The sequence below is a fragment of the Coptis chinensis genome, chromosome 3 (assembly GCF_015680905.1).
Source record: "Coptis chinensis isolate HL-2020 chromosome 3, ASM1568090v1, whole genome shotgun sequence".
NCBI classification, from domain to species: domain Eukaryota; kingdom Viridiplantae; phylum Streptophyta; class Magnoliopsida; order Ranunculales; family Ranunculaceae; genus Coptis; species Coptis chinensis.
In genome coordinates this window covers 117,902,904-117,915,753 of record NC_141458.1, presented here as the reverse complement: position 1 = coordinate 117,915,753, position 12,850 = coordinate 117,902,904, and the positions used below count along the sequence as shown (strand labels likewise).

Genomic DNA, 12,850 nt, shown 5'->3' with positions numbered 1-12,850 from the left:
AGTCAAGACTATGCTGCTAACAACCACAATATGACACCAAACGGTTTCAAATAAACTACTGTTACAACACGAGATCAAACGAAATCAAGTGCAATGAACCTTTAACTCAAGTAACCGCATCAATGCGAGAACTGCTACCAAATGAGACTGCTATTTAACCAAATACACCATTCATCACTTGTTAGGAATATACAACTTAATTGTACTTACTCTTTACCAATTACCAAACTATACAAACCTTTTGTCTTGTAAGTGTCTTGTACTTCTTAATTAAATCCGAGCCTAGTGTAGATACACTATGTCCTTAAGACAGATTTTCCCCCTCACGGTGCTTGAAGGTTGATGGGAAACTATCTCCCAAGATAGAACGGATTTCCTTCTATAGAAAGCTAGCACTTCAAATCTATAGACTCCAGCGAACACAACATAGTATTTGACTAAGAACGGAGGGAGAAGAGAAAGATCAGAACTCTGTGTGATCTGGTGTATCTTTCTCTCCAAATTCATCCACTATTTATAGGTGAGTGGTGCCTTTTCGAAACAACACAGTGACTCTTGGGAAAAAGTAAGCAACTCTTTGAAAAGTCACATGTTTCGAAAGGACACACCATTTCGGCATATAGCACATCGTTTGAACCGATTGCCTATTTGAAGTTGTTGCACCTTTTCGCATGATACAATTGTTTCAAACCAGTGCACATTTCGAAAGGTCGCAACCTTTTCGCATAATGCACTGTTTCAAACAAATGCATCATTTTGAAAAGGTTTTTCTCACATTACGTACTGTTTCAAGAAAAAACCCATTTCATCTTAAGTGGGGTAACTTGGGAGACAAACTACTCATTCATATTTAAATGGATTTGAGCAAATCATTTTTCTAACAATCCCCCACATGAATGAAAATTTGGCTTCTTCTATCATAAACATCGGATTTCTGTTCTTTTACAAATGAAAAGATACCGCATCAGGTCAAGTAGCATGGGAGGCCTTGAACTTGCCTTAGTGAAAGACGATCGGATTTAATTGGACGATCAATAGACTTCAATTAATGTCCTTGAACTGTCAGCCGTTTGTATAAACCTAGACAATCATCTTCACGCAGTACCGTCTCGAATACTATTGGTTCTCACGTTTGTGTTCATTTTGGCCTTGAACACTTCTTAGTTTCAGATAGTGCTTTTGAGACATTTGTCTTTAAAATTCTCATAGAAGCGGCCCCACTTCGCGACTAACATAGGTGATTTCTATAAAGAGTATCCCGCAATACTCCACTTGGATAACATAACTTTCCAAGATATAGTAAATCATTAAAAGCTTGACTTATCCCGGGTTCTCGCTGGCAGATATGCACCGCTTTATATAGGAATGGGTTAGAGTATAATATTACTCTCCGCTAACCGAGTCACTAACATAATTGATTGGCCCATTGAACCTAGATCTTGGGATCTCCAAATAACTAGGTTGGTTTTTCCATTATGATGACTCTTGGTTGATTATCTCAAAAGCTTTAAGCCCATTCCCTTGATAATCTTTCTACTTGCTCTCTTGTTAAACCTTTTGTAAGCGGATCCGCAATGTTATCTTTTGACCTTACATAGTCGATTGAGATAACTCCATTTGAGAGCAATTGTCTAATCGGTATTATGTCTACGACGTATATGTCGAGACTTCCCGTTATACATGCTGCTACTGCGGCTTCTACCAATAGCAGTTAGGTCGTCCACGATGTATTAATAATGGCCTTGTACCTGAGTTTAGCCCAGATTTGGAATATCCTCTAAGAAATTTGAAGCCACTCTGCTTCTTCCGGCCTTGTCCAATGCTATGAATTCGATTCCATAGTGGACCTCGCTATGCACGCGTTTGTTTTGAGGATTTCCAAGAAAGCGGTACACCTCCAAGTGTAAAGACATATCCACTTGTGGACTTTGAGTCTTTAGTGTCAGATATCCAATTAGCATCGCAGTACCGACTAAGAACAGAGGGAGAAGAGAAAGATCAATTAAGTTGTATATTCCTAACATCACTTGCATAGCAATAACTACTCCACCTTCAAACCAAACAACAAACAACAATCAACGGCACCGACCATCGGTTTAAGGTGTACAATTGGGCCAGCATATGTCCCACTTAATTTACACGTCTGGTTGAAAGTTTTTTTTTTCAAACGTTCAAGATGGTCATAAAAACACATTAAAGTTGCTTAAACAATCCATAATCAGAAACAACCCAAACAACAAAATTCCTAAATGCTTAGAGTATAGTCATAGCATGCAATGCAAAATAAGGCCAATAGACAAAGCTATTGACACTTACCAAAACTCGAGCAGACTTTTCACCTTCAACAACAATTAAGCTGCAACGGACGGCTTAGAAGCAGCAGAGAGCCTAGATCTCTTCTTTGCTAAGTTCTCAGTACGGCGTTCTTTCTGCTCTTTCAACCTCGTAGCCAAAAGGTTCAGGTAATCAGCAGCCTCTGATTTAGCCTTTGCAATCCTATTCTTCTTCTCAGCAACTCTTGCTCGCTTTCTTTGCAGGGTCAAGGGTGTCACCAATCTCTGTTTGCTGCATTTCTTTCCAGCTTTGTTAGTGAAGTTTCGGCGTATGTATTGACATACTTCCGGACATCATCCTCCTTGGAGAGGTTGAAGTGCCTTCTGATATTGGACGCCCTCTCATTCTTGGCTTCTCTGTGTCTGTCAACCCAGGAAGATCATCTTCCAGACAGTTTTATAGAGTTTTTCTCGCGCGAAACTCAAGGAAATATGTTTGTATCGATATTTCGGTCTTTCTTGCGTCGATATTTTTGTATAACAAGGGTTTTGAAGCTTGGTCTCTTTATTTTTGGCAGCGAATAAAAAAGAAGAAGCTCCATCATTAGTAAAGGTATTCTTTTTGCAGATATTGGAAGTCGATAAGAAGCAAAATGAGTAAAGAGAAACCACCTGCTTCCAAACCGAAATTGGTCACACTGGATAAGGCTTTTAAACTAGTAAGCACTTTTTTTTTTATTATTGTTTATTTCTCTTAAGAGATTTTACTAGTGTTTACCATTAATCTGATACTTATCTTCAGGCTGAATCCTGGGTTAACAATATGAGTGGAACAGCTGCAGATGATTTGAGTGAAGTACAATTTGAAGGTCGACAACCCAGGTTTTTCTTTTTTGTGAATTACGATGTTTTGTAATAATTTTTCTTATACATGTTATGCACGAGTATGCGAACCATGCTACGCATCGGGTGTTTTTTTTCAAATCTTTAAACATGTCGCTTTATATCATCTCTATGATAGTATGGTTTTTTGAATTCTAGTTATAATCTAAAAAATAATATAAAAATATTAGGAGGGATTGAAATACACAGTTCGGTTGAGAAATTTTCCTCCTAAAGATCCGGCTATCATATAGTGTAGAGATATAACTAAGAGCTGTTTTTATCATTCATTTTCAAGGCTGGGACTGGGAGCAATACCTGTACGTCAATCAAAACCTGTATATTCAATGGATCCTGTTGAAAGGAGATTACGTGCCAAATTGGAGACTGGAAAACGTCGAACTGCAAAAAGTATAGAAGAGTCCCACACCCCTGCTGAAGACGACGATGACAGTGATGATGACCCAGAAAGCAGAACAAATGCTTTTACCAAGAAGAGAGTGATTCCCGTGATACCTTCTTTGCACACTAGCAAAAAGCGTAAGTGACTGTGGAGTGCGTATTTCATGACTTGGGAAAAGAAAGAATGCCCTGATGTAGCCAGTTCCTAAGGCGCTTGTCAACAGTTTGCTCGCAGACTGAAGTGACTTCCAGCATGCATTTCTTAGTTGATTAAGGATCTTATCTTTGAGGTTGCATAAACTGTATACTAACAGCATATAAGCTGACTATGGCCTCATAATTTTGTTTGTTCAATCTGCTAGACATTAGCAAAAGTAATTGAAAAGTTTGTGGAATTCACTTCCTCCAAGATTGAGGTATATAAAGTGTGGTTCACTATTGGCTAGTTTGGTCATGGGATCAAGTCGTGATGCATTAAACAAAAAAACCAACAAAAAAAACAATCCTCTATGCTCTGAAGCAAAAAGAAGAGTTGGATATGCAAATTGATCCTCCCCTGATAAAGACTTGAAGTAGGCATCAACACAGTGCATTAGATGTTGCAAGCTCTGAACATTGTTCCGTTTAAGTTTTAATGAATGGGTATTATGTGTTTAGCGAAAAAAGAAGAAGAAGAGATGTTGGGAGAACCAATACTCAGCAATATCAGACTTCACAATCCTTACCATATTGTCATCAGTGAGCTGAGATACTTTTCAACCAAATGATAGTATAAATGTTTATGCAATCTTTTAACATGCTTAGACTAATTTCTCCAAAAAATTGTCAGAATTGTGGTTAGTGCCTTTCCTAAGGATTCCAGTTCTTCATAGTTCATACTACTTGGAGTTGATTGGTTTTCAGTTTATGTCATAGCCGAATGGAACATCTCCAAATTACGGGACGTTACCTCAAAATGATTATGTGCGTGGCCACATGAGAATATGGGATACTCTTGGAAGTACTTTGTTGTATTCAACCCACCCTCCCGAAGTCCAGATTAGAGTTTACTTAATACTTCATACCAGTGTTATTATGTATTTTTTCTTGAACAGCTTTCCATACGTTTATTGCAGAAGTATACTGAATTTACCATAGCAGTTCAAGAAAGTACAGTGTTGAGGTTGGAAATGTTAGATTGAGTTTCAATTGCAAACTAAGTGATGAATACGGTAGCGTTTATTTCACAGTTGATGCAAGATGCAGAAATATAAGATGCGCCAGAGTACCACTAATTGTATAAAAAAAAAATTATTATTTTCTAGCACAAGTTTATAACACACCAAAGAGTCGAGAAAACTTTCTACAGAAAACAAATGAGAAAGAGAAACAGAGAAAAAAAAATATATATCTATACAAACACAGCAACCCCTTAGTCAACACCCTTGAAAAAACACTCAACCCCTTCAACCACTACACCGGAGCTGTCACTACCCTGAATGGAACTAGACTCGACCCCTTCAACCACTGTAGTACTGATATATCTATCACAATTGAGGAAAACAAATCAATGCTGTAGAGATGATTGATGAATCTGCTTGAAGACTTCTGTACAATTCAACTACTCTGCCATTGTCGTCCAGTTGATCTTTAGGACTCACAAACATCTTATACTAAACTTTTGAAGGATGCCGGATCCAACGTGTTATTAGTAAGCTACTATCAATGGAGATGGAGTTACCATTCCTATCACTGGACAATCCTTCATTTTCACAAAGAAAATAACTATGATATGCTTGATTACCGTAATACCACATCGGTCATCGATCAGATACTGAAAAAAAAAATCCAAATCCGAGTTGCATCTTCTCAGTTGCTTGTTATCTGCCCATGTTTATCAATGTCCCATTGGATGTTAGCTACAGAAGTCAAATATAATGTCTCCCATCAATTCTTCTAGAATGTCCTCTACCATTTCATGACCAATAAATTCCACATCATATCGGACATCCATCCATGTTTTGGATTTTTCCATGTCTTTTCCAATGATCTGGTCTAATGTACACGGCGTAAGCTGTAAGAGATGCCAATTGATGCTTTCCCACACTTCATCTATGATGCCTTTCCCCATTGGGGATGGCCGGATGTCTGGTCTGACAAAAGCAACCAAAGGGGAAGAGCCAAAATAGCGCTCGTATAGCTCCTCGAGAACTTCATTGATACAATCAAACAAGACCTTTCTGTCATCACAATATTGGCTGGATATGACTTCTACTTCATCAAACAAATATGGATTAAGCAACATCTCTGAAGAATGGTACTTTTCCGAGAGTTCACCCCAATTCACGTTAGATGCTTTTAACACTGCTTCCACATACTCAAAAGTGGTCATTTCATCCTCCGCACATGACCTTGAATAGTTCTCCTGATAAGAGGACGAGGTAACCACCACTGTAGAACAGTCATAGTCTTCAAACTGAAAATGTTGTGGTTGGATTGGTAGTTCAGCTGCAATGTTTGATCAAATTAATTATGATGGAATTTCAATACAAGGTGTAGGGTCAGAGACTATAAGTACGCTGTAGGAGAACGTACCTGATTTAGGTGTGGTGGTTGTCGGGCTGCTATTATCGTCGAAGAATGGCTCTAAAACGGACACTGGACTTGGTCGCTCTGGTAGGTCGTTAATGCTCTGCAAAGATTCAACTTTTTGGATGACTAAAGAGCCAGATGGGAGCGAACATGATGAAGATGATGGTGGTTCATCATCTGTCGGAGGCTCCTAGAAAATAACACAATGGGTGGTGAGACTCTAGCTTTATTTCGATAAACAAAAAAAAAAAAAAAAAAAGAGAGAGAATAAAATTCCAAATCAAACGTAGACAAATCAAATGAAATACTTTCCACATTTGAAAATTTATATAAAACTTTAAATGCGTCAAAATATCTAATAAAGAAACAGTACCAGTCTCAAGCATTTGGAAGATTCTTCTTCCTCCCGGACGACAGTGCTGATGATGAATGTACTACTATTCGCTTCACAAGGCCCATCCAGTAAATTATCCTCCTCCAGCGGATCAACATCAGTTTCTCCCGTAGTATCCACAGCACCTGAAGAAAACCTTTGAACATTGTAATCACTACAACTCCAAAAATTTGCTTCACCTTATACGTTAAGTGATAGAGAAGAGAATACCTTGGAGACTCGAGTCCACCTTAGAAGGACAGATGCTCTCATGAATTTCAGTATGGGCAAGAAGCTCCTCAGACTTATCTGGTTTTGAGTCAAATTGTTGGAGATTGATACCAGAGTCGTCGCCATCAGCAGATTCATGCTGAATCTCTAAGTTTGTCCTCAATGAAGTTGGATGGATGGCATTGTTACTTGGTTTGAACTGCCATATGTTTTCGCTCACAGTCTGAAAATTTCCATTAGAAGAAAACCTCATCTGCGCAGTAACAAAATCATGTTCGCTGTCTCTTCCAGGAGTGCCCCCAGGTGAAGAATTGTATTCAGGCAGAGACAATATTCTTGCTAGGGTTTTTGGGACTTGTTGGCTCGAGAAGCCTTCGTCTTGATCTCCACCAGTCAATATTTCCTCAAGATGCTTCTTGGCTTCAAGATAGATATTAGCCTCTCTCTGCTTGGAATAACCCCCTGTATTCATGGTTAAGTTTTTACGACTAGCCGCACTGGTTGAAGCAACTTCATGAGCAGTGCTGGGATTACACTGCGAAGAAGGCTCGGATGTTTCACCCGTTGTAGAAGGCTCAGATGTTCTTTCAATGTGTAAATTTGATTTACTTGGCAACTCTCTTCCACCAATATTTTCTGGATCCCCTTTAACACTATTCCCTGAGTCACAGTGCTCCTTAGGAACTTTATGTAGAATGCCATCCATAGAAATCCGATGCCTGTAGTTCCTGTTTTCTCCCATGGTACTTTTCAACTTTCTTTTTATTTCACTAAGAGAAAATTGGGAGTTGAATCTTCCACTCCACCCTGTATTTTTCAAACTGTAAGGGGATTGAGGCGAGGAGCTAGGACAGTTTGCAGTGGCTGAGATTTGGGCACCTTTTGCTTTGGGCTTTAAAACAACAATACGATTTGAAACCTGAGAATTGTCACTTTCCTTTGATGTGTTCCTTCTTTGAAACTTGTCCTTTTTCCAGAAGAACTTATGAATGTTTTGTTTCTGCACCTCTTTACTACAAACAACCTCAGCTTGCCTTGAATAACCATCTGATGGAGCATCATGTGGGTCTTCAATGTTTTTCACTAGTTTCAAGAGAAGTTCTTTGTTCGAATTCAAAATCTCCAAAGCATCAACGAAGTGTTTTGATTGAATTGGCCCATCTTCATTGAGTTGTTTAGTGTCAATGAGCTTCTGATTTAGAAAAGCCTCAGCTGCTTCACTAAATTTTTCTTGGACAGAAAGCTTTTGAACCAAATGCATATCCAGCTCACCAAGCTCTTTGCATTTCACAAAGTCGGTACATTCCTGTGCACCACAAGAATCTTCCGCTCTCTCACGGTGCAAATGTACTTCCTGATGATGTTGTATCTGGCTACAGAATTCTTCCATAAGTGAAGTTATGTCCAGACGTGACACTCTTTTTGCTGAATTTGTTTGATAATACTCGTGAGATTCCAAGGTGGCAGAATCTCTAGAGTCTTGGACATGTATATCACAGGCTACCTTGCAATTCTTTTTTGTTGGTTTATGGAACTTTCCCGCACTTCCTTTGACATCTGGACCAGGTTGTATCAGCTCCTTTGCAGCACTAGGTATATGCTTCTCAGTTTGCTGTTCACCAGACATATCTTCTTCTATGAGTTTCTTCACACTTGTATTACTTTTCTCGAGCTTCAAAATTTTGGTTTCATCGTCATCCTGAGAGTAAAGGTAAAATTACCATTTTAGCTATATACATTTCTGGGATAGAATTCTATATCCAGGTACCTAGACTACCATCATTTCATTCCAAGATGTATTTGCTACATATCCAGATCAAAGAGTGCAAATTTTATTAATCTTATAATACAATATCAAATAAACAATCCATGACATCTAGTTAACGTATTGTACAATCTTGGAAAAGGTAATCAGCTTTATCTGCACGGTGGATAAGTTGAACCATTTTCTAGCTTTGAAAGATAAAGCAGAGAAGGAGACTTCTTTAGAAAGACAAAGCAAGGTAATTTTTCTAGCAAAAGATTTGAATACTGATCAAGTATTGCAAAATCTGCCTAGTCGGGACAAATTGACCCAATGCTTGTAATATGTGCGCACTCAAATGCTTAGAAAAAGGAAAGTAGGTAACTAGTTACAACTAAGCAAATTAACTAGGAAATGTAAAACAAAGTAGAAATTCGTGTATAAAACTAAAGAGTAATCTATTCAATAATTTGTCTTAATCAAATGGTGCTAATCAAAATAGAAGTAAAGCCTACATGCACCTTGTTGACCTAAGATCTGGAAAAAAACATGTTATCAAAATCTGAACTTACAGAATAGTTTTCAACATCTGCATCACTTCCTTGATGCTTTTCATCAGTCTTATTCAATAACTTAAGTCTACTCTTTGAAGGGGCAGTACCTGCAAAAGGAAAATCAACAGACCAACTTGTGAAGATAATTGCTTATGATTGCAATGATATACCAAAATTGACTAAAATAGGATTTTTGCAACACTCCGACAATTAACAACGGACAAAACTATAGTAATCTAGTTTCGGACTGGGAAAGAGATGTAACGCAGTAACAATGTTTAGTCTTTATCACTGCAACTGGTACACTGAATGACTGAATAAATATGATATGGAGGTGCGTCTAATCATGCTTTCTCCTACACATTATAGTAACTTCCATTTTAAGTTAAAAAGCGGGATTAAGGAATCTACATGACTGTCAACTATAAATAAACTATTACTCACTGGTGCCCGATAAAATATTTAAATGCTCTTTAAGTATAGTGCAACGGGACTTGATGATTACTCAAACAGGAAATTACCCTGTACAGACTATAAGAGCTCGTATTTCTAAATTGGTTTGCATACATTTCTGATGGAATTTTATATTTGTTAACATTCATCTACATCAACTATAGAAATCACTTGATTTCTTGGTAGTTTTCGTAAAATATCAGCTACTCTTCCATATTTATATTTGTAAAACTGTAGACAGATGTATAGGATTCAATTTCTTGACATATAAAGAGTGATGCAAGGCACTAATAATGACTAGTCTCGAATTACCATCTAAACTATAATAAGCCTATCGTGAAGTAATGACAAACATATCATGAACAAAAAAATAAAATAAGCTTATTCTAGAGAGAGAGAGAGAGAGAATACTGTTAAATCACATAAGACAGTTCATATTCCAAAAGATTAAAAGACACACGATCTATATAGGAACATAAAATTAAAAATACCATTCGGTATGATCAAGGGTGAATCCTAAACTTCCAACTCAGACACTACTTAACTTAAAAGAAACTGTCACATCTCTTACAAATTCAAAACAGATCTCTTACCAACAGGGTGCCTGCTACTGCCATGCCTTCTATCAGACAGTAATTTGTGAGTGGAGCGCCCTTGGCGGAAGTCAAAAATACTGATCAAGCCTGACATACAGCCTGACTGACCTCTTTCATGCTGCACAAGACGTCTCTGTGATTTCTTTGTCATAACTAAAGGTAGTTAACTGAGTCTCGTCCAAACTGTTTATCCTAATCCTTGTAAATGACAGCACATCACATCAGATCTAGCCAAGAATAAAGAGAAGAAATCACATATTAGAGGACACAGAGCAGTGTCAATTTCTCTAAGTGGAAAGTGAGTGTAAAAATAGCAATAAATGATTCTAACACAAACCCTTGTCCCAGGTCACATAATTCTTAGATTCTGAGAAATACAATTAAATGAAGACACACACACACACACACACACACACACACACGAAACTCCATGAATATCTCTCTTTATATATGCCTTTAATAACTCCAATGTATTTCTCGGCAGTCCATGGAAAACATCTATGAAAGCAAAAGAAAATACAGATTAAGTAGCAATCAGACTTTACCTACTTGATACAAGCTCTGGGCATTAATCCAGCTTTTGACCCTATAAAATCAGATTCATTGCATTAGACAAGTTATAATATCTCTCTAAAGGAGCACAAGTCCCAAACCTAGACGCTTTTTATCACCGCCGTTCTGAAATTACCTAACTTCTTATAATTGATATAAGGGTATTATGGAAGTGAACTAATGATCTAGATGGTGTTCTAAGTTCTACATCATCGAGCATCGATTCTCAACCCAGTTTAATTATTTCAAATATTACAAAAGTAGTTTTTATAAGTGTTGATTAACAAAAATAAAATGTATATCAGAGCTAACTGAATAATGCAATATCTGTTTCTCCTTGTACTAATTATCAGTTTATGTTACTAACAAACAATGAAGCCTTGGAAAACTTAAAGCAGTGGAAGTAACCAATCTAACACACACCTGAAACTCGAGACCTTATGCAGCCAAAGAAGAACTCCCACACCTTCAAAAAAGAACTCAATTTTCACCCACAAATCTATTTCTAGAGCAGAAAAAACGATGGGTTTTCAACAAATTTAGGAGTTGTAGCCAATAAACATCAAAAAAGAAGAACACCCCAAGTCTTGGAAAGTTTTCCTTGTATTCCAACACATTAATCACAATGCTTTTTATCACCAAATAAGAAAACTTTCTGACATTAATGATCACAAAATAAGGCCACCCATGTCTAAAATTCTCTTCTCCAGAACACAAATCCCAATGTTTACTACACTAGTTTCAGCACATTCTTCTGTCGTTTACAGAGTGGAGAAAGTGTAATAAAGAAGTGATCAGAGACAGAGAGAAAGAAAAGTAAACGTTAAAGAAAAAAAAAGAGACAAAAGCTGAGAAAGAAGAAGAAGAGATGAACAGATGACAGTTGGTGTACTAACTAGCATCTATTTCCATGAACTTGGGTCCCACGCCACAAACCACTTAGCTTTAATTTCAAGAAAAGTGGCTCTGCAACTCCACGTTCAATGATCATGATCAAACTTTATACCTTCCTTCAATCCATTTCTCTTTCTTTCCTTTTCTCACTCTCACTTTTTCTTCTTCTTTTTAGAAGAAAACTCAAAACTCTGTGTGAAGAGAGGGAGAAAAATAGGACAAGGGCAAATCAGTAGTTTCAGATAGCCACTAGGAAATGGGCAAAAAAATATGCACCAGGCCACCAGCCGACAAAGCACAACACAGTTGAATATGACTGACATCAATACGAGTCCAATTATGTACCGAAAGTATTACTTACAAAGTTTTTCCAAGCATCCAACAAAGGAATAATTGGGAAGTTAATTGAGTTGGATTGAAGCTTGGTAACCATTACCTTCATTTTTTTAGATAAATTCATCTATTGTTTGGTGGGATGTTCATGTACACTAGTGATGCATGGTCCAATCCCTAGTAAAAAAAAAAAAAAAACATGGTACATCTGTTAGGCACCAGAGTGTCAGTTGTTCTATGTCATGGACTCATGGGGCTGGTCCGCCACTAGCATCCACCCAGCTCTCCCCCATGATAAAAGTGAAGGTCCACTTGAATTAGAATTATTACTAAGTACCAACACACGTTTGTAGTGGTAATTGACTGTACCAATAGAAGATAAATTTGAAAGTAGCCTTTTGAGATGGCCAATAGGAAATAAGGTGACGATGACGACGACGGCAACATCAATGCAACAACAGAAATTATATTAAGGGATATTATATAGCACAGGAGGTAAATATTATAATTTTATCGTTCGAGCTAATAATTAAGTCAATTCAGTCTCTTTGACATAATATATAGACACTAGTAGGAAACTTATACTGACTCACCAACGTAGTCTCCTTCATCAACAGAGATAGCTATTTTTGGGATGCAAATGGTCTGATGAGGAGTATTAACGTTATGAAACTTTAGATGAAACTGTTCACCATATGTCACATTTTCAGAGTAGTCAACAAGTTGGCTAATGCGTTGGCTTCAACTATATATACCTAACTTCCTATGTATTTATATTGATCCTATTACTTTTACTGAGGAATATAGAACAATTAGAGAAGAGATGCCTAGGGAAAAGAATATGTGAGACTGAACGTTTGTAAATAACTTTTCTTCTTTTATTTTATGAAAAGGGGTAGGAGACTCCTAAAACAACCTCAGTTACCTATAAAAAAAAATTATGCTGTAATATTCAATTACTTGGACCAGATTAACTTACTTGGATGATAATC

At 37.3% G+C, this 12,850-nt stretch overlaps 2 protein-coding genes across 7 annotated transcripts; one reads left to right on the top strand and one right to left on the bottom strand.

Annotated features, from left to right (window-relative positions):
• Nucleotides 1–2,172: 2,172 nt before the first annotated feature.
• LOC147513543 (uncharacterized) lies at nt 2,173–3,995 on the top strand. 2 transcript variants are annotated; one of them, XM_086596639.1, is made up of 5 exons: nt 2,173–2,462; nt 2,538–2,767; nt 2,852–2,992; nt 3,076–3,155; nt 3,454–3,995. In XM_086596639.1, exons 3-5 carry the CDS (start codon nt 2,927–2,929, stop codon nt 3,701–3,703), a joined length of 396 nt encoding a protein of 131 aa, XP_086452765.1. In that variant the 5' UTR covers nt 2,173–2,462; nt 2,538–2,767; nt 2,852–2,926; the 3' UTR covers nt 3,704–3,995. The 2 variants fall into 2 exon arrangements, with proteins under 2 accessions (XP_086452765.1, XP_086452764.1); XM_086596638.1 differs by having other exon boundaries at nt 2,173–2,767.
• Nucleotides 3,996–4,831: 836 nt separating this feature from the next.
• On the bottom strand, nt 4,832–11,728 carry TRM15 (GPI-anchored adhesin-like protein, putative (DUF3741)). 5 transcript variants are annotated; one of them, XM_086596632.1, is made up of 8 exons: nt 11,055–11,710; nt 10,625–10,665; nt 10,077–10,306; nt 9,049–9,137; nt 6,733–8,431; nt 6,502–6,647; nt 6,132–6,318; nt 4,832–6,044 (listed from the first exon to the last, which is right to left on the bottom strand). In XM_086596632.1, exons 3-8 carry the CDS (start codon nt 10,228–10,230, stop codon nt 5,452–5,454), a joined length of 2,868 nt encoding a protein of 955 aa, XP_086452758.1. In that variant the 5' UTR covers nt 10,231–10,306; nt 10,625–10,665; nt 11,055–11,710; the 3' UTR covers nt 4,832–5,451. The 5 variants fall into 5 exon arrangements, with proteins under 5 accessions (XP_086452758.1, XP_086452759.1, XP_086452761.1 ...); XM_086596633.1 differs by having other exon boundaries at nt 10,629–10,665; XM_086596635.1 differs by having other exon boundaries at nt 10,077–10,277; nt 10,629–10,665.
• Nucleotides 11,729–12,850: the final 1,122 nt, after the last annotated feature.

Bases quoted from the DNA above. Each gene is read 5' to 3' on its own strand.
- LOC147513543 (XM_086596639.1), top strand. From the start codon at position 2,927: ATGAGTAAAGAGAAACCACCTGCTTCCAAACCGAAATTGGTCACACTG. The intron at 2,993-3,075 runs GTAAGCACTTTT...ACTTATCTTCAG, and splicing joins TGGATAAGGCTTTTAAACTA to GCTGAATCCTGGGTTAACAA. The intron at 3,156-3,453 runs GTTTTTCTTTTT...TTCATTTTCAAG, and splicing joins TTTGAAGGTCGACAACCCAG to GCTGGGACTGGGAGCAATAC.
- TRM15 (XM_086596634.1), bottom strand. From the start codon at position 10,230: ATGACAAAGAAATCACAGAGACGTCTTGTGCAGCATGAAAGAGGTCAG. The intron at 9,138-10,076 runs GTAAGAGATCTG...TTCCTTTTGCAG, and splicing joins CAGTAGCAGGCACCCTGTTG to GTACTGCCCCTTCAAAGAGT. The intron at 6,319-6,501 runs GTACTGTTTCTT...GTTATTTTCTAG, and splicing joins CTTCCAAATGCTTGAGACTG to GAGCCTCCGACAGATGATGA.